The sequence below is a fragment of the Nematostella vectensis genome, chromosome 5, assembly GCF_932526225.1.
Source record: "Nematostella vectensis chromosome 5, jaNemVect1.1, whole genome shotgun sequence".
Lineage (NCBI taxonomy): Eukaryota > Metazoa > Cnidaria > Anthozoa > Actiniaria > Edwardsiidae > Nematostella > Nematostella vectensis.
In genome coordinates, this window is record NC_064038.1 from 15,845,662 (window position 1) to 15,872,585 (window position 26,924).

The 26,924-nt window shown below is 40.5% G+C and overlaps 1 protein-coding gene across 1 annotated transcript; it reads right to left on the reverse strand.

Moving 5' to 3' along the window:
• Window positions 1–2,295: 2,295 nt before the first annotated feature.
• On the reverse strand, window positions 2,296–22,546 carry LOC125563127. The gene is made up of 14 exons (XM_048727991.1): window positions 21,579–22,546; window positions 17,876–17,960; window positions 17,139–17,479; window positions 16,217–16,358; window positions 14,969–15,294; window positions 13,328–13,469; window positions 10,347–10,572; window positions 8,814–9,208; window positions 6,769–6,993; window positions 5,651–5,884; window positions 4,516–4,842; window positions 4,188–4,387; window positions 3,749–3,890; window positions 2,296–2,618 (listed from the first exon to the last, which is right to left on the reverse strand). Exons 1-14 carry the CDS (start codon window positions 21,597–21,599, stop codon window positions 2,347–2,349), a joined length of 3,078 nt encoding a protein of 1,025 aa, XP_048583948.1. The 5' UTR covers window positions 21,600–22,546; the 3' UTR covers window positions 2,296–2,346.
• Between the last annotated feature and the right edge of the window lie 4,378 nt (window positions 22,547–26,924).

The following is a 26,924-nucleotide window of genomic DNA, read 5'->3' on the forward strand; positions in this document are numbered from 1 at the left end:
TATAATAAGAATTTGCCTCCATCCTGACAACAAAAAGAAAGAAAGGGTAGATGACACACTTGCGATTCAGTTGCTGTGAGGATGATAACAATATGGCGATGATGACAATAATGATGACGTGGTTGTAGAGCCCACAAATGTAATAATTACCCACAAATGTAATAACAAGCTACCCACAAATGTTATTACAAGTTACCCACAAACACCTGATAGTATCCATCCATATATAAGAACGCATTTTCTATTTAAGTGACGATGAAAAGAGTGACTCCGGCTCGTGTGGGTAACTTGTTACTACATTTGTGAGTTTATGACATTTGAGGGTAATTGTTATTACATATGTGGGTAGCTATTTGTGGGTGGCTATCTATCTACACGGTTCTTATAGAGGTGATATGACAGTGATAATTAAACTGGTGATTGTTGGACCGTTTAGGATGATGATGCCGATGGTATCAAGAAGACGATGGCCTTTGGAAGTATTTTGAATGTGTCAGTAGTGATGATTATTAATGACGGTACTAACGATGGTGTTGTTATTTTAATTAAAATTGATTTTTATACTGATGTCGGTGGGGATTTTTATACTGATGTCGGTGGGGATTTTTATACTGATGTCGTTGGGGATTTTTATACTGATGTCGTTGGGTATTTTTATACTGATGTCGGTGGGGATTTTTATACTGGTGTTCGTGGTTGTAGTTATGACTACGATAATCATGAAAATGAGAATTGGATGGATAATGATGATGGCCATATTTATGATGACGAAGACGTCTCTGGTTATTTAGAATTCAAATCCTTCATTCTGATTGGCCGATAGACGGTGAGAAGCGAAATGCTTGGAAAAATGGCGACTGATTCGCCTAGGGGAAGGTTCATTATTTAAGGGGGAGAGGGTTGCAATTTCTTGAGTTTCGATTTGCGAAGTCTGGAATTTCAAAATTTATGGGGAGAACCCAAGACCCCCTACATAATAGATAAATAAATGTAATGCGCTCTTTTTTGCACGCACTTTCACAGCTCTTGTTTGGCCGGCGTTGAAAATGATGATCCCCAAAGAGTGTGGCTTCTTTTATCTTTTGCACCTATTATTTTATAAAGTTCCATCTCAGAATTTTCGAATTTCAATTTATGTTTAACCCCACCCCCCCTACCAGCTTTTCAGATTGGTGGTATAAAAATATATTAGGTAAATAAGATTTATGGTGGGAAGGAGCTAATGAAGCTGTTTTCTATTTAGGTTTTAACAAAACTGAGCATTTCATATTTGAAATGGCTTTTTAATAGGGGAGCATGCCGCTAAACCCAACTATACGATAGTATTTACACCCCTAAAAAATGGGCTCAAGACAACACTTCTCCTGGCTTGACGGTGTTTAAGGGTGGCGTCTGTCTCCTCATTCCCCACAGAATCCCCTATCTCTGTTTGTACAGCCCGGCACCGTAAGGAGTGCTCGTTATTAAAATTGGGGGTTTACTACATTTTGGGGAAAATTCTTATTACAACTGTGGGTTTATAACATTTGTGGGTGTTTATTACATTTAAAGTGGGTTCTAAACTCATACAGTTATAGAATTCGCTGGTGCTTCTGGAAGAACGTGCATAATTTCAGTAACGTAACCAATAGGTTTTTTTAGCATTTTTATTTGTTCTGGGGGAGGGCCTTTATTTGGTCGACTTTTTAGGGGAGGGACACCATTCTTGTGCTGTGTGGGGGAGGGTTGAAATTTTTGAACCAGAAAAAAAAAATCAACTTCCAACCGTACGAAAACTACTAAAAACGATTAGTTCATGTAACATGTATATATTTGAGCGTGAAATCCGGAGAGATAATATTTTTTTTGTGTAATATTCTTATCGTTTTTTAAAGTTTATACGTTTTGTAGAATTAAAGTCAAGGAGAATTAAGTTATCAAATTAAAAATGACTAAAAAAGAGCTAAATTGCTGTCACCAAGTATTTTATGCTTCGGTTCAACAAACGGATGACACTGTATTCAAAGACGCCTCAATGCAGTTCGATATACAAACCATTTCCAGTTGTCGCTTACCCTAGTTCAAGAGGCTCCAAGCTACTAACAAGCCTCAAAGCGGCGACAAAGACTTTGACTTTGTCTTGTACGAGCCATTAAACAAAGAGAAGGAGCGAAGGAGACTCTGGAACCAGGGTAGTCGCCGCTATTTTTGTTGGTGAATTCTTATTTATAATTAGACTTCTTTTCCTTTTGTTTTGAGTAGACCATTCAATCGAATTCACTATTAAATTATAGTCCAATCGGCTTCGATTATTAATTGTTTAATATTTATTCTACTGTTGTTGTTGGTGGTAATGATGATGATGACTCACCTTGTAAAATCGTCATAAATGACATTCCCATTGATAAGTACGCTGAGACCTTCTCCTGACCAGGTAATTATGACTAGCGACCAGTGGTTAGATGATATGGCATCAGCAGGTATACGGAGCCTCCAGATTCCTTTAATGTTATTGTAAGCTTTCATCTCGATGATATATACTGGAGGCTGACTCACCGAGCTGCTATAGTAGAACCTGAAGCCTTTTACATTCGATGCTGGTGTAGTGGAGGCCACAATATGACTATCACCTAGTGTACCTACCAAGAGATTACAAACACAACTCAGAGCCGTAGCCAAAAAGGAAAGTGAAGCATTCCATATCTACAGAAAATAGACAGCTGTCTGTAACGCTGGTTAGTTGGGCAACCTCGCCAATCCGTAGATTAAGCACAGTTCTATCGACTCCTTTAAGTACTAACTATTTAGTTTACCCCTTGTAGCCTTTCTCTGCTAGCTTAAATCTATCACAAAGAAATTAAATCTATCACAAAGTAGAACTTAGGAAATGGTTGGGCGATAAAAGAGTATAATAAGATATGTTTTTTTTTCAGGGCAAGAAATGGATGGAGAAAGGAAGATAAGGATTGAATGTAAAGAGAAAGAAAGAATGAAATAATGATGGATAGGATAAGGAAGAATGGGATAAGGATGAATGAAGTAAGGTAGAATAGGATATGGATGGATAGAGTGAGGAAGAATAGGAGATGGATGGATAGAGTAAGGAAGAATAGGATATGGATGGATAGAGTAAGAAAGAATAGGATATGGATGGATAGAGTAAGGAAGAATAGGATATGGATGGATAGAGTAAGGAAGAATAGGATATAGATTGATAGAGTAAGGTAGAAAGGGATATGGATAAATAAGGAAGAATAGAATATGGATGGATAGACTAAGGAAGAATAGGATATGGATGAATAGAGTGAGGAAGAATAGGTTATGGATGGTTAGAGTAAGGAAGAATAGGATATAGATGGATAAAGTAAACAAGAATAGGATATGGATGGATAGAGTAAGGGAGAATAGGATATGGATGGATAGAGTAAGGAAAAATAAGTTATGGATGGATAAATTGGAGTATGTAAGAATAGGATATGGATGGATAGAGAAGAAAGAATAGTATATGGATGGATAGAGTAAGGAGGAATAGGATATGGATAGATAAAGTAAGGAAAAATATGGTATGGATGGATAGAGTGAGGAAGAATAAGATATGGATGGATAGAGTAAGGAAGAATAAGCTGATGTTAAGTATAGGACAGGAAATGAATAGGGGAAGGTGGTTAGGGTAGTTAAGATGACTTTAATTTAGAATGGGGTAGCATGAAAATACGAGGATACGTATAGAAAAAGGCAGAATTCAATAATAAATTTAAGTAACCATTACCATCAGTGACGAATACTTCATAATTAAGACAGCACTTGGTCATATCCGGGTAACAGGTAAGCGGAGCTACTTTGATTATCCTTGCTGAATGAATTGGAGTCAGTAGTCTGTAGCTGTTAGGTGTACCAGTGTAACGAAATACCTGGAAAATATTTCACATGTAACAACTAAGTGAAAACACCCAATATTAGAATGTAATATTAGACTATTAGAGTCGAAGACAATAGGCTGATAATAGTTGAGTTTAATAAACCGCGCTGGTGGAGATTATTTTGTTGCAGTCCATAATGTTGTCTACCCACGATGCAATGCTAGTCACATCGGTGACGTAACAAAGGTAGGGATATACCCCAATAGGAAACTTGCTGGATATTTTTGTTAAAGTTATTTACTAGGTATTGCCTAGATATTTCTTCTACAAAAATCTGGGCTCCTATACCTTTTTCTTGTTGTCGTCCGGGTATGTTTTCCATGTGATTCCATCAGCAGAGTATTGGAAATGGAACGTTTTAATCTGGTGTCCGTGCAAGCAGTTTATGGAGGAAAATTCTAGCCTTGCGATAGACGAGGTCTCTATGTTGACGTATGTAGCAGTAGGCATACTAGGGTGTATAAAGCTTCCCTTGCTCGTTATCTTAGCTGTAAGAAAATTTAAACGAGTAGTTCAGGCGCTTTTTTTTAATATAATACATATTCTAGAAATTATGGACTTGAGTCGTGTCTAAGTTAATGTTAAAATTGACTGATTGAAAACTATAACAACTCACATCTATATGTAAAGACTTCGATCTCATCAGGGGTAAAGTAAAACGTCCCCGCTAAAAGGTTACGCGCGTCCTCGCGTGACAATGGTAACGCAAGGTGGTCACATGACAACTCGCTGAGGTTGTAAGCCAATCCTAGGTCACTGAACGACACAGGGCCAAGGTGAAGGTCATTCAGCCCAAACACGGGACCAGAGGTGTTTACGTGGCGTCCAGCTTGAGAGTACGAATCATTCCTTATGCTTAGCTTGAAGGGTGGGCACCCTCTCGCGTTCGCAAGACTGAACAAGAAAGCATCTACGCCCTCTATTGCTTTGTCGTCGTCGTATGCTAGAAATGGAATAAAGAAAAACCTTATACGACGTTTCTAATGCATTAGCAAGTGTAGGCGTAAAAAGGAGGGATTTCTGATATCATTTTAGATATATAATTATGTTTTATTTATTTACTGCTTTTATTTATGGATGAAATCTTGTTTTCGCAAAGAAAAGTGTCATGGGGTTGTTTGTTTTTATAAGAATGCAGTGCTAAAAAATGGGAACTTTTAATGTGTAGTATAAGCGATATCTAGCCTTGTAAAGTTTTACTCAATTATATATTTGTTATGTGTTTTTTTAGAAATAAGCTCATTTAAAGAGATCAAAAAAGATTCTAATGTTTTAATCAGTTTTCTTATTTGGAAATGCACCTCACGTCTTAACTCTTGCTTACCTTGGTCCTTTTGCATTCAACAGTTGCCCGCGTTTAAAAGCCCGCGTTTAAAAGTGGACGTTGCCCAGGTACAAGGCGGTGTGAAATTCGAATAAGTGGAATTTAATTTTTTCGGGGGCGGGCGGGGGGGGGGGGGGGGGGTGGAGCTGTTGGGTTTCCTTAAATAAGTCTGAACGCCTCCTAAAGAACAAAAAATGATTTTTTTCTGCCATTGTAGTATCTCCGTACGCACTCCCTTGAGTACGAGCCTGCATAATGCAGGATCCAGACCGTCCCTGGTCTTTGAAGGCATTTCCATTTAGGCCTTAAAAGTTTGAACCAGGGTTTGAAATGTCCTGGACCCACCACTAGACGGGTGTTCAATGCGCCTTACTTGATCATTATTTAACACAAATTATATATTTCCCCAACTACCACTAGTGCTTACCTTCCCAGGGTGAATCCAATAATCCCCCAAACACATAAGTCTTCACTCTTACGATTGTCAGGGTCACAGACGCTTTTTGGCAAAGTGATTTATGCTGGGCCGAGTCACGGCCGTGCTCAGAGGCGCGGTAACATAGTGACCACTTCGAGTTCGGGATCATGATGGGGGAGAGCAAACGGTTCAGTTGCGTTGTCATTTCTGGCTTGTTTTCCAGGATACGGGAATGAAAAAGCTCTGAAATTTAAGCAATAAAACATGGTTACGTTTACCTCTCAAGGAACGCCACGTAAAGCCGCATTGTCACCAGTTTACTTCCGGTCGATTACACAACAATCTCCGATGTTTTTTAACGGAAAACACGAAAAATATTTCAAAATTTTGAAAGCAGTGTGTCTATTGCAAGTTTCTTCGAGGATGTGATTGACAATTTAAAACGGATGACATGTTAAATATCTCGCCGCCATTTTACACTCTCGCTAAATGCCGAGTCACACAAAGCATTCATTTCCATCGGCTGATTAAAGCGAGTAACCAAAATATTTTCAATCCAATATTGTCAATATTATATCAGACTTCATTTGAATATTTTTTTAAAGTTTCCTTTTGAATAAACCGTTGTATTTTCATAATGAATAATAACAAAGAGCGGTTGAACGACATTCTTTACACGATACCGCTTAGTTGGTCTAGCCATTGTTTGAAACACGTTTTTAAAGAGATGCTGGAGCTGAGAAATTTTGCTGACGTATCGTTTTCTCGTTTTGGAGCACAGTGGATAGTATAATATTGAAAGAATAACCCTAAACGTAGAGGTTTATAAAAGTTAGCACATTTCTGCATTTTAGAACAGATCGCACTAACAAATCAATATACTGCTGCTTTATGAGCCTTGACGTGTTCTTAGTATGTTATGGTAATTTGGTGAAATCTCATAGGCTGGACTTTCTTATAGGTTCTTATTCTCTTCTCCGAGGTTCTTATTGAAAAAAATGAGAGCATCCTCTCTGTCTTTGAGCCAGACGAACATAATATGGCAATTATTCCCATTGTCCAATACCATTGTCCAATACCATTGTTTTAGGGAGTTACAAACTCTGTTGCGCACATTAGATGCTCACCTCGGTATCTAAGCCAGAAGGACATGGTAATCCCACCACCGTAGCATAAAGAGGAAAGCGAAATGCATTCAGTATGAGTACGAAGTGTGGCATAGCCTTGTTTGTCGGTATCGATGGAGTGGAGATCGGTAGTTACGTTTTCGGTTTTTACAACTTGTACCACTGAATACGAGACATCCTCGATCTTGCCGCTGCCATTACTTGCCACTTTCCAGGTGTGTTTGACTATCAGAGAGAGAAATAATCAAGACAAGGGTAAAATAAAACAATATAAAGGGGCGGCGTTGTGGTCACGAGGGGGGACGGGGGGGGGGGGGGGGGGGGGAGGGTTCGGAAGTGTTTTTGCAGAAGGGAAGAGCTGGAGTGCTTGAGGGAGAGGGAGTACCTGCGTCTGACAATTGCAAAGAGAGATATCAAGACAACGGAACTGGGCGACAGAGTGATCCTAAAAGTGTGTGTCTGGGGGTTCGGAGTGGTGGTTGGTGGGGGGAGGGTGTCACTGCGTTTGACAAAGAGTACCGCCAAAATTAATACCATCAGTTTGAAGAAATAGCATCATATGTTATCAAGCAATCGATTTATACCAAGGGAGCACGGCAGATTGTATTCCTATTTATCGCGCGATTGATATTATTACGATAATTAACGCGTTCATGTGTGTTTATTTTGTAGGGGTTTTTTGAAAACAACTCTATCCAATGCTTTTATCGGGAGCTATTAGCCAAAGACACAGCAGCATTAGTAGAGGTGCAGCATCCCTTTCCAAAAATAGAGAGTTACAGTAGTGTTAGGGTTGGGCTTAGGGTTAGGCACAGGTAGCCCAAGCTCTATCGAGGAGTAATTTGAATCGACCGGCTCATTGACCGTTAATAGAGAGAACATATGGAGTTGTTACTTTATGCTAGTATTCTTCTATAAAAATATAAGAAATTCAATGCGCTCTAAATCTCTTAAACGTGGAAATAATAGACAGCTACAAGTACTACATCACGTTAGATTTAATTTGTTACATTTTTATGTAAGAATACTACATAAAGTAAAAACTCCATATGTTCCGGCGTGCGCCCCTCGGCCTTCATGCGCAGAATTCCCAATATTCGAAAAACAAAACATTTCCGAATAGACCCGAATGAGAGCCGGCTAGCAGGCTAGGTTACAGAATATTCGTATTCTTGTATGAAATTATAATCCATGCGACGACAATGCACGAGGTACATACGGGGACATAAGGCGAACATAAGGGGTACAGAGAGGGGAGGGATGGATGAGGCAGAAGGGATGATGTGCACTGACAAGGAGTGAGAAAGAGAAGGAATAGATGAGAAGTGATGCGGAGGATGTATCGTTCTCTGGGTAAAATAATCCTATAAAAACAAGACACGTAACTAAATCACTGTGTATTCAACTTCTTTTCTTGCAAGCGTGCTACAACTCACGTGGTATATCGTGACCGCGTTGCGTTACACACGTTACATACGTTAGAGAGGAAGAGGAGAGAGTACAATCTTCGCCGGCCGCTGAATGGCTTTGCTTGTATTATGGACACTTCCATCATTAAAACACGAATATCTGATTTTTTTACGTTATATTGCTCGACTTGTAATATTTAAAAGAGAGAAACAAACGAATAAAAGTCATTGAAGCTGACTTCCGTATACAGTAGCGGATCTAGTGGGAGGGTTTAGGGGGGTTAACCCCTCCCCCCTTTGGGCTGCCATAAAGCCATATGCAACAAAAAAATTACCTTCCCCCACCTTTGGCACTGAACCAAACCCCCTGTTTAGCTAAAAGCTAGATCCGCCCCTGGTATAAGGTATATAGTATACCTTGTATGGCATTGGCCGGGCGAGCACGGTTTTCAAAACGAATTAGGCAATTGCCATTTCTCCTTCATCCGCATTTTTATTGCGCAATGAAAATGCGGATGAAGGAGAAATGGCATTTTAAACTATTTCTTGCGACATCTCTTCTTACCTTCCCTTTAAGGATATGAGGGCGTAAGTGAAGTACATGTCACTCGCATCCTCGGAGTCAAATGCATTTACCTTTATGGCGATGACAGAAAACTTTGGGTGACTTAAGGACGTCACCATGGGTCCATGAGTGCGCAATGGACCATGGGATTACACCTGGGTCACGTGAGCATCCAGATGCTAATGACCAGACACCGTCATCAGCCAAGAAATGATGATTCAAATAGAATTGAGCCAGTTGACCACTAAATGAGTACTGAGGCAAAGGTAGTCCGTCATTCCCGGGACGCTGGCCAACCATCAAGGTCAAGTCGAGACCGTTGTGGACTCCTTGTTGGTAAGATGCGCCTTCGCTTGCTTTTTTCCCATTCAGGAAAAACTTCCACGCGCCTGTTGCGTTGGACCATGTAAAGCAGATATGGCTCCAGCGATTGTCTTGTATGATTGGGATTGGAGTGGATATATCCCTATATATGATAGAAGCACCCTTCACTTTGTGACGAACATAAAAGTACACAAATATGACATACATTTTTACGTCATGTTGGAAAAAAAGCTTTATTTTGTATCCATCTATTATTTCTGTGTAGTTGTGATTTGGTTAATTGAACAACTCGTTTTGTTGTCCTGTGATCCTTCTCGTATCCTAAAATTCTCAGTTTCAAGAATTCCCAACCATCCTGTCAATCACAACTCGTATCTTCTGCTACGGGGATCGGATCATCAAACTATTTGGCAATGCCATGTACCTAGGGATGAGCTTTATAAAAATGTAACATGTGCTTACATTATAGTTTCTATGGCAACGGAACGGTGGACCCGTTAAATTCACTATTCGCGAAGTGCTGTTCAATACAGGGACATTTTTAACAAATAAGCTATAGGATATTGTACATCAGACCTTGTTCGAACCTTAGAGGAAGTTTTATTAAAATCTATAAGAGGAATTCGGAGATATTGGCGTACTTTTATGTTCAGTCATTCGGTTATTTACCTACTTTGAAATTCGTCCCTGAAAAAAATCCATACGCGGGCAAGGATTTTTTTTTACCATTGTTATTTAGCTATTCTTATTAGCTATCCTTATTTCTAATAGCTACCAAAAAAGAAAGCAGTTTTGTTGATAGTAAGTATTAGGGGCCATTCCTGCGACTATATAATAATCTAAAAATGATTAATTTTTTCGTCGTTTTCGCAGAATAAAATTAATATGTTGAGAAACATTCTTTCAACTTTGAGCTCCATTTAAGGGTTGTAAGTAAGCGATTAGATATTTTGAAAATGGCCAAACTTTGCGAATAGTGAATTAAACGGGTCCACCGTTCCGTTGCCATAGAAACAGCAATGTAAACACATGTTATATTTTTATAAAGTTTATCCCTAGCTGCATGCCATGGCCAAATAGTTTAATGATCCGATCCCTGTAGCAGAAGATACGAGTTGTGATTGACAAGATGGTTGGGAATTCGGGAAACTGTATCGAATCTCCTTAATTTTTCATTCACATTTTGTCATTTTGAAATACCTATTTGCAAGTGCGACAGTGGGCTTGCTAACTTTGATGTCTGTCATTTTCTCATTATTCATTCCAAATAAGCAACTTACAGTTTCTTGTCATTTAAATACACCTCGCAAGCTGTGCCATTGGCGAGCAGGAACGACATATTGGTCTGAGAACCAAACATAGTCCACAGTCCTTGGCGGGCTTGAACCACATGCGACTTCACGAAAGAACAGACAGTCATGACTTGGTGTGCTTTTACTTTGGGAAAAAGAACGTAATCGGTGGAACGTTTTCCAGAGAATGAAAGGGAGTATTCCTTGTCTCCATCTAAAACAAGATTTAAAACAAGCAAATACTTCAGTATCTAGTAATAAGTTTTTTTCTGGTCATCGCGTGGGTACCCTTTTGTTCACCTGCCCGCCGCCCGTACACTTTACTATAATTTCACAATACGTCTCCTGAGTATAATAATAGAAAATTAATAATTTTTTGCACTATCCGCGAATGCGAATGCAGACAATAATTTGTCCTTTAAAACTTATCGTATAAAATCTCTTCTCCGATAAACAGTTGCTTATCATTCGGAACAGTTGCTTATTATTCAACCTTTGCTTTGGGAACAAATTGCTATGAACAATTTAAAAAAAGATACAATAATCTTGACAAGTTAAAACGGTTAGAAGGATTTGTGAGGGTTCAAAGGTTGTTTGGTAAATTGAGATCATTTTAATTAAAGATGAGAAAAGTGCGAATTGGCTCGGTCAGCGGACATCAAAGGTTCACTAGATGCACACACATAACAATTCTGATTGAAATTGAAATGTTCAAATCTTAAAATACTGATAGTTTAGAGACTGCGACTATCCTAGCGCCCGTGCCTAGACTAGCGCCTCAGTACGGGCTTAGCCTGGCACTAGCCGTTCTTATCGGGATCTCTGTCTTTGGAAATAAACCTTGAGGCTTGTGATAAGACTGTATCGTCACCACTTTATTGGAAACTCAATAAAATGCTGGTGACTAAGCTGTCTCTTCTTTTCTTTTTCTGCTTTATTGGAAGGTGTACATCACAAGGCCGACTGAGGCTATTTTTGAGCTGAATTTACAAGAAAACAGACTAAAAACAGAAACCTCCCAGCTTATTCTGAGTTTTATACAGCCCGTCAAAGTCAAACACCGCTGCACCTAGTCAGCGGTATCCTAGCTTTCCAACAGTGCTTTGCGGTCCCCACTTTTTAATCCCTCGTCGTTGTGCTAATACGAGCACAAGTGGATGCTTGCTTGTATTTTTTTATCAAAAATACAGCTATGAGCATATTGGGAGAGTGTCCTAGGACATCATGGAGTCTATTGGGGCATAATTGAGTGTTGTGCTTATGGAAGCAAAGGTGGATTTATGGTGATTTTTTCTTGTTTGGCTTTGCCTGGATTAGCCTGCGTGCAGCCGGAAATAGTTCCATTATTACCGCCTGCGGATTACCGACAGAAAGCTTGTTTAGACCCCCCGCGCACCAGCCGCCGGAGTGAAGCGATTTCTGATTGGCTGTCGTCTGGTTTAAATGTAACGAGCCACGCGATTGGTCAATAGCTCCATGTCCCTGCATATAAAATTTTTCGAATGTTATTATTTCGCGCATGAGTTTGAAAACGAAGGCGCGAAGCGTGCAAACCAATATATGGCAATTCCTTCGTGTCATTTGTGCCTCACGGATGTAGCTAATAGTGACAAAAGATTTGTTTTCGGGGGTGAAGGGAAGTTAGCTTTTGAGCTGAAAAATCTTTCTTCCACAAGAGTAAGCGATTATATTTGCCCTCTGGTTCTTTAGCGATTGAATAAGCGAGTATATTTGCCGTCTGGGCGTAGCGATTTGTTTATATGTTCCGCGGAAGAGCATCTTGCCTAATGATTCGAGGTCCTCTGGAAGTTTTCTCTCTTTGTCCAACGAGGGCCATTTAACCCGAAAAGTTACAGCCACATGTGGGTTTGGGGAATTCGGAGGATTTACAGCAGCGGGAGCTGCATTTGTAGCAGAGCTATAGTTGCAACAGGAGCTGGAGTTGCAGCCGGAGCTGGATTGAAAGGACTGACTGCCCATTGCGGTTGTGTCGCTGGACCAATGCGCACAGGAATAGAAGCGAGTATTTCTGGTTTTGAGGATGATGACTTTCCCTATGATTTTGTTGGTGTCTTATAAGTTTCTTGCTCGGTGTTCTGACTATCCCTTTATTTATTTTGAAAGAGGTCTTCGATGGTTTTCAGTTTTTGAAGCAATTTTTCGTAGTTTCCTAAAGCACAGACGGCAAATATACTCGCTTACTCTAGTGGAAGAAAGATTTTTCGGCTCAAAAGCTATATTGAACTTCCGTTTACCCCCGATGGCAAATCTCTGGTCGCTATTAGCTACATCCGTGAGGCACAAATTACACGAAGGAATTGCCATATATTGGTTTGCACACTTCGCCCTTCGCAGTCAATTGCAGTGTACATGGAGCCATTGACCAATCGCATGGCTTGTTACATTTGAACCAGACAGCCAATCAGAAATCGCTTCACTCCGGCGGTTGGTGCGCGGGGGGTCTAAACAAGCTTATAGTAGGTAATTAGCAGACGGTAATAATGGAACTATTTCCGGCTGCACGCAGGCTGCACGCGGCTGCACGCGCTTTGCAATCTGTAATGGCATCAAAGTGGTTTTACAAGCCTTCATAGAGTGGACATTGTGTTTTGAGGCCATGGAAATGAACCTGGAGGATCAGAATAAAGGTATCTAATTGTGTCTTGAGCTGTGTTTTACTGATCTTTCTCCCTTGTGTGGCATTTTGACGAGGGGTGATTCTGCTTTTCTTTCTTTGCTCGATTAGAAATTTGTCAAAGAACCTGTGCTATTATTTGGCGTAAGGGTTGTTGCTATCACCTTGGTTGGATGCATATCTTCAAGACCATTTATCCCTTTGAGTAATGCCCGAGTATCGTCGTCCTGTTGTGCTTATTTTGCATTTATGAATTTTTTTGTACCAGCCTTTGTTTGGCACAGTATTCCCCCAGCTGGCGCTACTTGCACGGGGCTTAAGACATTATACTTACCACATCTATAGCCATAGAGCTCAGTTCTCATAGCTATTCGTCCATTGAAAGCCTTGGGCTGAAATCGCACAAAACGAGCCTCAATGGCCGGCAAGAGATTATGAGTGACGATTGTTGCTCTATCAGTATTCCCATCAAAGATCTGAAAACAAGGAAAGCTGGCTGTTATTCCAGCTCATTTAGAAACATTAAATGATCGCATAGTGGCTATATGACCGTTAGTAGTAAAAGGTCCTCTATGGACTAAATGCTTTACAGTTTTCAATTTTTTCAAACAACCCAGTAAATTGTCGACCCAGTGAGTTAGAAGCATTCTATATTTTTTGAGAAAGGGCAAGCAAACCTGAATTGTCGGTATGGATGTTTTCCGTCGTCTTTGTACAGTATAGAATCGTAATTTTAGTGGCACTCAATTCAGATTTGCTTGCCCTTTATAAACAAATATATCATATTTCGAGCTCACAAGGTTGACAATTTACCGTGATATTTTAGCAAATTGAAAACTGTCGACATTTTAGCATCACTTTGTAGAGAATTCTTAAGAAAATTCTTGTGAGCTCAAAGTATTATATATTTGTTTAGAAAGGGCAAGTGAATCTGAATTGAGTGCCACTAAAATTATAATTAGTGGACATTGTCCACCGACAACGTTTAATACCAGTAATAAATCTCAATTCAGATTTGCTTGCCCTCAACAAATATAAAATACTTTGAACTCACTAGGTCGACAAGTAATGGGTGTATTTGAATAAATTGACAACTGTCAGGCATTTAGTCCATTGAAGACCTTTCCCGACTGTCGGGCATATAGCCACTGCGTTAAATAATAGCATATGTAACGATAAACAAGGCATCGAAAATGTGTTTTAGTGTTTTCAGTTACACAAGGCGCGTGTCCAGAGGGAGGGCCCTGACCCCACCCTGGTCATGTGACGAGATGGGTTCGACTCCGGTTGGCCCCTTTGTTGGTAGTTGGTAGATAGAAAGAGTTATGGATGCCGATTTGAACTTAATTGTTCCATGGTCAGTGAATTACAACTTTGAACACCACCCTTCCTTTTGCCTCTATACACGCCCTTAATTGCTGTAACAGGCAAACATTCATCCTTTGTACAAAGAAGCATACAATCAAACACAAAAACAATGGGGCGATGGAACAATTGCTATGCAGTTACGCAAAAAATTTCTTCGACATAAAAAAATATCATTTTTCTACCCTCCCCCTCCCCCACGCTCAATTTTGAACGTGGAAATATACATTGAATTGTAGAGAAAGTTGATTTCCGAACAAAATTTAATAGGAGGATGGGAGGAGGGGTGGGGGGGCTTATAGACAGGAACAGAGTAGGTTCCGATATTATGATGCGCGCACCCGTGTTCTACGTGAGTGTGCAAAACTGTTGTGTCCCTAAGTAATTTGTCCCTGATTGTATGATAAAATGTAAAGGGTAAATGTAAAGAGTACTATTACGAAACCTGTAAATGCTGATGCCTCATGACAAATGAACAGTCTTCAACCTAAAATCTTCAGTCCATAAAGTATTTGGTTCAGTGGAGTAACAATACGTTACCCATGAAGCACTACAGGTTACAGCACATGGATTCTCGAGTGCAACCTTATATAAAGTGTATTAGGCGTACCTTATGGATACCGTTAATCGCATAAGTAGTCCAATGTTCTTCAGAATAGCTATAGCTCAAGGTATAATTCTTGACCCATTGGTCATTATTGTCCCGCCCTTGTGTAGACACGGAAGTGACAATAGTGACACTGCTCAAATCGATCTGCAACCATTGGTTGTAATTGCTGTTGGCGAGCCATACACTATGAACAGGAGTGCGATTGAGGCGAGCATTAAAGGGCAAATAATACCACGCTGATGGTAATGATGATGATGCTGTTATTGCGGAGTCGATAATGTCACCACTCTCCATCCCTAACGGACGAGGACACTTGAAATATTCACCTGCAAGGTAGGGATATAACAAAGTAGACAGTGTTGAATAACGTATGCGCATGCGCGTGCTATGGTGCAAACAAAGACAATCGTAGTGTTGAATCGTTCGAGTAAAGCTACGAAAGGCTGACCTCAGTGGCTGTTTTGACTAACTGTACAGCATTAAAATCATACTGCACAAAAATTGGGATTTTTGTTTGATAATGAGGGAGTCATAAAGAAAATTATAGCCTTAGCTTTACGCTAGTTTTCTTAGCATTTGCCAAAATGTGGCAGTTCCCCGGTAGAAAGAAAGCAAAAAGGCTGTTCTAACCGTTTGGTACTGGAACTAGCTAGCGTTTTTCAGCACTTGGCAACCAAGTATCAATCTTTTTTTGGAAAACGAGATCAAGCGTTCAAAGCATGTTGCGGTGAAAAAAGCTTATATGAGGAACGTCATAATTAGAAGGGATATAGATCGCTTCAGTCGTTATTACAACGTTGTTTACAGCTAAATACTGCGCCAACATGAAATGTGGAGACAGAGAATATGTTTAGAACTTGCTGAGATTTTGTTGAGACTCCATTTGACGAAATACCTCGCGTCGGATTAGTCGGATAATAAACATTCCATATTATATATTTATATATAGTTCATGGTTTTGTTGGTCGCACTGTAAATGTGACCCTCATGGGAAAACGTTCAGTATAGATTAAAAATTTGTATAAACAGCATCCATACCAAGGAATAAAATGTTTACAAAATGAAATTCCGCGCGCGAGTTTTAATGCCTATTCTCCTAGACACATGCTGTTTTTTTTTTATCAATCCAAAGAGTTCTATAAACGTATGCACGGAAATCCCTCGTAAGTATGGGATGGCTTTCAGGGCTACGCAACATTTTGTTTCAGTTTTAATGCGACTTATTGGAGGCTGTTTGTTATTTCTTACCGCAAGCGCATCCATAGAGCTCCACCCTGAGTACCGGCCAACCATGAAACGTCTTTATCGTAACGCGTACGTAACGCGTTACTAGAACCGGAAGAATGTTGTGTGACACCACTGTCATAGTGTCATTGTTACCAGTGAGAACCTGACATAAGGACTTTGGTTAGTTGGTCTTTCTATAGATATGACTTGGTCCTTTGAAAATAATGTATAAATGCATATAATGCGTGAATACAGAAAAGATAAAAAAGATTCTATGATCAAGTGATAATAGAAGTTGCTGCATTGACAGTCACAAAGAACGTGTTGTTAGACAGGCTCGCACGAAATTCGGAGATGGTATGAGCAATACCTTTCAGTGCCCGACTTCAAGGGTACGATGGGGTATTTCAAATTCTCATTTCAAAATGTTTCTTAATTCTTATTAATTTCCATGAAAGTTTAATAATAGTTTTAGTTCCAGAATCCACCCGTATTTAAGTGGTTCCACAGTACGATTGCAGAGGTGAATGCGTTAAAACTAGGACAAAAGACATGCAAAATTGAACGATAAGGGACCGGGGATGCTTTCAGCCATTCCAGCTATAAGCATGCGCGCGCACCCATCATGGAAACCTACCTCAACTACCGTATATATATAACAATATCTTGAATCACTGGGTTGTATTATTTTCGACTTTTCGGCAATGCTGTCTTAATCAGGATTGAATATATATATAAGCATGAGACAATCACTACACAGGACCGAAAGCACTACCTCAACTACCGTCATGTATCGCGCGCTTCGTTTAGTGCAAGCTTTAAAATACGCGCGCTGCATTCTGGTAGTTGAGGTAGGTTTCTATGGTAATGCGCGCGCAAACTTACAGCTGGAGTGGCCTATTGGGCGGGCTGGCAAGTTATACCCCTAGATTAATTAACCTACGTTTGACTGCTGTTGTACATGATCCGTCCATTGATGACCATCCCTGCTGTGACTGACTGTGAAAGTCATGGTCCATTGTGGGTTGGTTGAGTCATCTCGCCCTTGGATCGCTATTTCTGTCACTGAAGTCAGTCTTCCAAGGTCGACCTTCAGCCAGTGAGGACCATCTAGACTATTATTCGCAGCGACCCATCCTCCGCAAACCTCTTGCGAGCCTTGTAGCTCTTTCTTTGCGTGGAGGCGGGAGCGAGACGCGTTACACGCAGGGGAGAACGAGCTGGATGCCGTGATTGCCGAGTCTGCAATACGTCCATCCTCCATTCCTAGCGCTTGGGAGCAGTCTAGATGGTGGAGGTAAATTTATCGTTTTAACTCTTAACTAACTCTTTAACTAACTGGAGCGCTGGCCAGGGGGAAGGGGGGGGGGGGGGGGTTGCTAAGTAGGTAATGTCATAGGGGGCATGTGCCCCCCCCCAATATTTTCAAAAATTATAAGGAAACGACCAGAAGTGGCGTGGCTGTGCCCCCCAATATTTTCTTAATGTTTCTGTATTGTGCCCCTCAAAATGCTACGGCACTGTCAACATAATGTGCATCATCATCATCATAAGGATATCAATATCATCATAATTAAACTGCAGCCATCATTACCTCTACGGCCATCAATATTGTAACGCTATCCTGAAACTATATAGTAGGCACATTTGCATATGTTATTGGAAACGTTTTTTTCTTACTGATTGAGCAGTATGGATTATCCGCCTTCGTCAGATGACCAGCGATAAGTAGGAACACGCCAAGAATGCAGCATACTTGACCGCGCTAAAGAACAATAAATCCACACACCCTGAGACTGGATATCTTCTGCTAAAATGTGTAGTATTCTTTCGCCATCTAATGTGTGTTCCAGGCTATACAGAATTACTCTAAACCCCCCAAGACAATCGATTCTTTTTGAAAAACTCACACACACGTAAGTAATTCTAAACAGATTTTACATCCGAGAAAAGATGAAACAAAATCGTGCATATTTACAAATTTGCCACAGCTCATAAGAGCGTACTTAGGTGGCTGCGTGTACATCCCCTTGGCAAATCGAGATATTCAAGGGACGGGGGGGGGAGAATGATTTCATGTGAGTAAGATATTTTTTTCCTCTTGGCTATTGGGCATGATTTTTTCTACAGAGGTACAATATCTTTTTGGGGGTGTATTTGTAATGCACGATCCTTTTTCTTGTAAAATGGCTTACAGGAAAAAAAAATTCAGAATCATCCCCCTCCTCAAAAGTTAAATGTAGGGGTGTGCGGGTGAGGGCCACTCCAGAGATATTTTGGGTTTTCAATAGCTTTTAACAGGAGCTTTCTCTAATAGCTTTAAAATGCTAAATTTGGTTAAATTTTATGTTGAATTTCTCATGATTACATCTATTTCGGTATTTCCCCACCCCACGGATGTTTAAATTAATAGTATTGTGTGCACCAAAACTTTATGTACTCTCCAAAATATTGAATTAATTGTTTGCAATATGACCAACTTTTCAGAGGGTGGAAGTAACTTTTTTGATGTACAAAACATATCCACAAAGTTTTAGTTATAGGAACCTGAAGGGAGGCCTTTTATTTGGCGTTATTTGTTTTATCCTTAGCTGTTCTTCGGCTTTTTCCTACATACTAATATATGTACTAAATTTATTGATGCGTAACAGTAGATAGGAACTCCGGATCCTCTAATTTTTCTTAAAAACCTTTATATTCCAAGAGCAGAGATGATTTGTACTCTCCCTCATTTCAAGTGAGGTCTCCCAAGCCCAAGCCAGCCGCTTGTTTGAATGAAATTGGAGAATAAATGAAGACATAATTTATTTCTAAAAAGTTTGCAACCAAAAATCCATGTATAGTAACCCGCGGTATTTCATGGGTAGTGTATAAACGGATGAATCCTTGTCATGTATGTGAATGATAAAAAAAACATAAACTAGAATTCTACAGCTTTTGACACCTGGATTTGTATTTTATTTACTCTTATTTGCTTACTCACTTGATACCCATGAAGCACTGCGGGTTACGATACACAGATTTTCCAAGTACAACCTTCAGGTGAGTACACAAGGGGGTGAGCAGGCTGCGCGCCATAAAGGGGACTTTTTCATATTAACTCATTGACTCCTGGCTATTTTTGAACTAAATTTAAAAAAAACAGACTGAAAACAGATACCTCCCCCTATTTTGAGTTTTATACAATCTGTCAAATTAAAACAACACTTCACCTAGTCAGCGGTATCCTAGATTTGTAACAGTGCTTTGCGGTCCCAATTTTGGCTATGCGAGCACAAATTGATTGTTGCTTGTATTTTTCATAAAAAATACAGCTATAAGCATATTGGGAGAGTGTCCTAGGACATTATGAAGTCTATTGGGGCATAATTGAGTGCTGTACTTGTGGGTATTTGCAAGCAAAGGTGGATTCATGGTGATTTTTACTTGTTTGGCTTTGCCTGGATGAGAAAATAATTTTTCAATGAATCACCACAGCTCTCCTAAATGCTGTCTTTTCTGAAACCAAATTGATTCCAAAATTGTTTAAACTGCTATTCTGGGTCTGTATGACCTGGAATTGATTTGATTGGCTTCGGGGTGAAAAGACTTATAAAAAACCATCTGACTTTCGGGAGAGGAGTGTTGACTGGCCCTCCCCTCATTGATTTTCCCAGAATGCTTTGCAATCCGTAATGGCATCCAAGTGGATTCACAAGCCCAGATTCACAAGGAGAGGACATTGTGTTTTGAGAAATTAACCTGGAGGATCAGAATAAACGTATTTATTTGTGTCTTGAGCTGTGTTTGCTGATCTCTCTCCCTTGTGTGGTATTTTAAGCGTTTTGTTTAGAGGGGTGATTCTGCTTTTCTTTCCTTGTTCGATTAGAAATTTGTCAAAGAACCTGTGCTACTATTTGGCTTAAGAGTAGTCAGGTAGTTGTTATCCCCTTGGTTGGATGCATATCTTCAAGACCATTTATCCCTTAAACTGATGCATGAGTATCTTCATCTTGTTGTGTTTATTTTGCATTTATGAATTTTTTGGGTTGTGGGTACTTCTCAAAGCCGGCACAGGCCGGTTGAGGGTTCATCAATGTGTTAATGGATCCTTATATACTGAATTTGTCCCCATATGATACCTATGCGCCTTGATACCACATGTCCGTGTTGGAGCACAGCAAAATGTTTTCCTATTCAACGCGCGTTTGATATTGTTACGAAAATAAACGCGTCATGTGTGTTTGCTTTGTAAGGGGAGTTATCAATTGCGCTGTTGGGGTGTGGGGCTCGGATTATGAATTGGATTATGTTTGTTAACACGGCCTTTGTTCGTATTATGCTCGAATCCTTTTCGAGGATAGAAAGTTCTTCCCGACACTATAAGTACGCGTATCCGATATCTTTGGGGGGTCTATAACCGGTAAAACGAACAAACATAATCCACTTCGTAATGCGAGCCCCACACCCTCAACAGAACAAGTGATAACAAATAAAACAAAATGTTGCCACGGCACAAATTCTGGCCGCGGGCAGCGACCAGAAAAAAACAAAAAAAAACATTTTTTATGGCCTTATGTGTAGGATGAAATGTTTTGTGCGTGTCAAAATATTAAACAAAAATAGCACTCTCGTCGGGTTAACTTAAATATCCAAATCTTCGCTTTAAAAAGTTTACAGGCGTTAAAATTATGCCAAAAATGTAATATATACTTTATAACTATGCTGGAATAATGCGTAGAGGTTTGGTCTTTCCATAATTTTTCCTTTAAACTTAATTCTAACCGTTAATTATTTTCTATCATCATTTATTAATCAGGTTATTTTGCTAATCATTCTACACCATTGCCATCACTTGTGATCTGACTTGTTCGAATGTTTCCAGAGTTCACTAAGTTTGATAAAATCCCGTTAAAATATATTTAAAATAAATGAGTATTTACATCGGTAAGATGTAACAAAAAATCAAATGTTTGTTTGTTTATTTCGCCATCATGGATCAGCGATTTTACATCTGCTGTTCCAAGAGTTCGGTTATTATAAAATCCCGTTAAAAAAAAATCAGTATTTATCTCAGTAAGATATTAACAAATTTATACTGTCTGTATGTCTATTATCTCGCTATTCATAGATCAGCATTTTTAGTTTTATTTTCTAACAACTTCACTGGTTTAAGCCTAAAATTGGTGTGTTTCTTCTTTTATCAATTTGTTCTCTTTCTAGCTCTTTTTTACTCTTTCTGCCAAACTAATAATTTGGTTACCTGATTTACAGTTACAATGATATGCCTATGATATAATGACTTGACTTAGAGTTTTAAAACTTAGGTAAATGATGAAACATAGGTTTTACCATGTCTTTATGTTTTCCTTGTTGTTTAACACACAACACTCTCTCCACTTACCATTATCGTTGGGCAAATCATCCGAATGGAAGTACCGACAAGTCTCTTGGAGAACTCACTTCCAAAGGTCAATACTGAACACAATTTCCTCTTCTCCGTTAATTGGTGGTAACAATGAATAATTGACGAAACTAAGATCCTTAATATTAATAACAATAGGCCATTTTAGGAAAGCATATACATCATTAAATCGAGTATTTTTTTTTAATTTTGTGGGTTAGTTATATCCCATAGCTCAAAAAGGAAACTCTTTTAAGGTATAAAAACTGTTCAGCGGTTCAATGATTTCATGTTAGTTGATAAGACAGGCGTATGGCTCTCACAGTCCTTGTCCGTTGCTTAGCATCACAGGCTCCCACCCGCGTCAGTGAAGAATTTCTAAGGACGAATTCACGCAAATAAACATCTATGAGTTGTATCTTTATGCACTAATTCATAAAATAAACTTAGCCGGGGTGTGAATGTATCCTTCTGTAGTGTTTTTCTTTTTATTCCCTAGAAGCTTAATTTTACACGTTTAGAGCGATATAAGTTTGTCCCTGTTTTTGTGTCGATACTAGTTAATGAGAAACTTAATTCAGACAACCCCAGCTTCAGCGCGGTTTTCTGCCAGATTTTAGGCACTAAGAAGATTGGCGGAACTATCCCTGAATCGATTTTTTTAACGATCCGCTAGAAAAAACAGCGAAATATTTTGACGTAAATTTTTAAACCTCTATTTGATGTTTGGAGCACTCGCAAACGCTGGATCTTCGGGCATGTCCGTCAATGATCGGGACATAGCAGCTAATCAAATGGCATCCTTGGAATGTAATTTGCATAGACAGAATAGCCCCACACCACCCTGGATCCCACTTGTCTTTCTCACAGTTTTGGCACTAATATCTAACATGTGAGCTGTTCTGTGAAACGCGTAAAATTGAGCTTTAGATTATAGACCATGAAGACGCTGCCTATTCACCTGCCTATTCGCGAATTATAGAGAATTGGCTATAACTTTTGATTAATGTGACCATTTTATGGCTGTTCCACAAATTACTTTTCTCTCAATATAGGGAAAAAAATCGAAAATATTTCGTATAAATAACGCATGATGGAAAAAAATCAGAAAATTGAAAATTTTGAAATTTATACTGTCATCGACTAAACAAAGCATAACCTGCTTGCAGGCGGTACTTGGTGTTATCATCGCGGAAAACCCTCTCCGTTCGGTGATCGGGCGCCATCTTTTATTTTGAGCTGTTGGTTCCTGGGGGCGAGGATGCCGCCCCCTATTTTAGAGATGCGCTATGGGTTCGGTAGATGGGATAATTTGACTCTCGTTATGGTGCGCTATGGGTTCGGTAGATGAGATAGCGCAACTCGGTATGCTGCGCTACCTTATTTAGAGATGTTCGTGAGTGAGCTGCAAGGTTTTCGGCAACCATTTTGATAAACTTGACGGGGATGTTATCCGTACCGAAAGAGCAGTCGCTCCTCATGACTAATGCTAGATATTAATCATTTTCTAGCGACATGTTTCATTCAAGAATATCTTGCTATATCATGGTCTTGTGCACAAGGTATTTTGGCATTTCATCTAATCATAAAAAGTAGTAGGATTTTGGCGCAGCTGGCGCAACTTTTTGATCTCCCCAAATTTCATTTCAAAAATGGCGCAAAAGTCTCCGCACACCTCCGCCAAGCCCCGCGACCTGCGCATGCGCGAGTTTGCCAGAGATCTCTTGCACGACCACGCCCACCTGTCAATCACTTTGTCACGTGACGGCCACGCCCACCTGTCAATCATTTTGTCAAGAACCTGTCAATCATTTTGTCAAGAACCTGTCAATCACTTTGTCAAGAACCTGTCAATCATTTTGTCAAGAACCTGTCAATCACTTTGTCAAAAACCTGTCAATCATTTTATCGAAAACCTGTCAATCACTTTGTCACGTGACGGCCAAGCCCACCTGTCAATCATTTTGTAAAAAACCTGTCAATCATTTTGTTTAAAACCTGTCAATCACTTTGTTACGTGTCGCATCTAGGGGGAGCTCGAGGGGGCTAGCCTCTCAGCTTCACATCTAAAAAAGCTTTTGAAAAGTGGTTTAAAGACATGGCTGGTTTGATAGAAATGGAGAACCTGAAGGTGAAAGATCTGAAAGCCCTCGCCAAGGAGCGGGGTATCCCAAGATATTACTGGATGCGGAGAGACGAGCTCGTCGGAGCGCTGACCAGCACATCACCACCACCACCACCCCGACGGGTTCCTTTACCCAAACTTGTCAAAGGGCTGCCACGACCACCCCGCATTACCCCGTCCAACACGTCGGAGAGTATTCTCGACGGCCCGATACCTGAGATTAATGTCCCTATTCTAAAACCCTCCCAACCCCCACGGAGTTCCCGCGTCCAATCACTCAAGCATTTTGCAAACAGGGCGGCCAACTTGATCAAGAGCGAGTTAGACAAGTTTGCGGATTGGATACTATCTTATGTCCCTGAGCCCATCAAAAAGACCGTCAAAGAGGCTGCAGATAAACGGGTCGAACGTCTGAAGGAGAGGATTAAGCGTCTACACGAGGAGGTGGAAGATCGCTTCACACCCAAGGAACAACAGACGGCGTTGAAGGGGTATCTTAAAACCCACGGAATAGCCGGGCAGAGAGGTTACGACCCCAAGACATTCATCGCCAGAATCAAACCGAAAGTCCTTGAACTCATCGGTCGACAAGAGAAGCCTATCAAAGTGAAGTTTATCTTTACTTGCGGGTTTATAAAAGAGGATCCGGCTACAGCTCAGATCGAAGAAGAACTGGGATATTTTCATACAGAAAAGCCCGAGATTGTGACAGAGTCGACTGATCTCTCTGATTTGTTCGATACGATGACAAATTATTTACTCGGATTAGTTGAGCTGTTCCAGAAGCAAGGCTCCGGATGGCAGTTTGACCAAGTGGAATACTTTGACATCAACATAGATCCCTTTGAACCGCTTTCTGGGTCTTCCTATATTCCGCTGCCGCCGAAACTAGCGTCTAAGAAGGCGATCATCAATGTTAAGAACGAGAATGATCACGAATGTTTCAAGTGGGCAGTAACCTCTGCTGTGTATCCTAGGGAGAAAGATCCTCAAAGGTTCAGTAAACAAATGATAGAGAACTCTGAGAAATTCGACTGGTCAGGGATAGAGTTCCCCGTCTCACTAAAACAGATTGACAAGTTCGAGAAACAGAACCAGTATACGGTTAATGTGTTTGGATACGAAACCAAAGTATATCCATTGAGAATCAGTGAGAAGGATCCAGATAATGCAATCAACTTACTTCTCATCTCGGATGATGAGACGAATCATTACTGCTGGATAAAGAATATGATGAGATTAGTATCTACTCAAATTGATGAGTTTCATCATACTCGTTTTTTATGCTGTAGATGTCTGAACTCGTTTCGGTGCAAACAATCATTAGAAAAACATTCTGAATGCTGCGGCAATCATGAGGCGGTTGGAATAGAGATGCCTAAGATAGATAAGGATGGAAATCTACCCCACATTAAATTCAAAAACTACAACAGAAAAATGCGTGTCCCCTTTGTTGTCTATGCCGACTTTGAGAGCTTCACAGAGAATATAGACACATGCTCCCCAGATGGGAGTAAAAGCTTCACTAAGCAATACCAGAAACACAAACCGTCTGGTTTCTGCTATCTCATCAAGTGTTTCGACGGAGATATATCCCCACCCGAGCTTGTACGATACACAGCTGAATCTCCAGACGAAGATATCCCACAGCTTTTCGTAGAGTCTTTGGAGTCAGACATTAAGAAAATTTACGATAAGTTCAGGTTCCCTAAGAAGGTTAAAATGACTCCGAAGGACAAAATCGCCTATAACGACGCCACTCACTGCCACATCTGTGAGGGTGGATTAGGGGAAGACAAGGTTTTGGACCATTGCCACCTTACAGGGAAGTACAGAGGTGCTGCTCACAACGCATGCAACTTAGATCACAAAATTCCAAAGTTCTTTCCTGTTATCTTTCACAATCTGTCTGGGTACGACAGCCATCTATTTATCAAGAACCTTGGTACATCGGAAGGTAAAATAAACTGTATACCTAATAACGAGGAAAAGTATATTTCTTTCACAAAACAGATTGTAGTCGACAGTTTCACGAACAAGGAGGGCAACAAGATTGATGTTAAACGTGATATCAGATTTATCGACAGTTTCAGGTTTATGTCGGCCAGTCTCGACAGTCTAGTGGGTAATATGTCAAGGGAGTGCTTCAAAAACCTGGCGGAGTACTATGAGGGGGAGGAGCTCCAGCTGTTGTTGAGGAAGGGTGTTTTCCCTTACGACTGGTTCGACGGCTTTAGCAAGCTCGACGCAACACAGCTCCCACAGAGAGAGGCATTCCACTCCAAACTCAACGACACCGGCATATCGGAGGAGGATCACCTGCACGCGCGGAGAGTGTGGGAGGTCTTTGGGATGGGGACCATGAGGGATTACCACAATCTGTACCTAGAGTCGGATGTGTTGCTTTTAGCTGACGTTTTCGAGAACTTTAGGGACGTTTGTCTCAAGAATTACGGTCTGGACCCCGCTTGGTACTACACAGCGCCAGGGTTGGCTTGGGATGCAGCGTTGAAGACCACCAAGGTGAGGCTAGAGCTTCTAACGGACTATGACATGTTGCTCATGATTGAGAAGGGCATCCGTGGGGGTGTCTCCATGATAAGCAACAGACATGGGGAGGCAAATAACCCTTACATGAAGGAGTATGACCCTGACCTACCCACAAAATATATCACCTACCTTGATGCTAACAATTTGTATGGCTGGGCGATGAGCAACCCTTTACCGACTCACGGTTTCAGGTGGATGGGTGACCAAGAGCTGTCAGGTTGGAGAGACCGCCCATGCATTCTGGAGGTTGACTTGGAGTACCCTCACCACCTACATGACTTACACAACGATTACCCACTAGCCCCGGAATCTATCGGGCTAGGCAATGTGGACAAGTTGGTCCCCAACCTTAACGACAAGACAAAGTACGTTATCCACCATGAGACTCTGAGACTTTATGTGAGTTTTGGGCTAAAAGTCACCAAGATTCACAGGGGTGTCACTTTTGAGGAGTCTGCTTGGCTGGAGCCCTACATTGACTTGAACACCGATCTGAGAGCCAAGGCGACAAACGATTTTGAGAAAGATTTTTTCAAGTTAATGAACAACTCCGTCTTTGGTAAGACTATGGAGAACATTAGGAACAGGGTGGACATTCGGTTGGTGACGGACGAGAAGCAGGCCAAGAAGCTCATATCAAAGCCGAACTATCAACATCGCACCATCTTTTG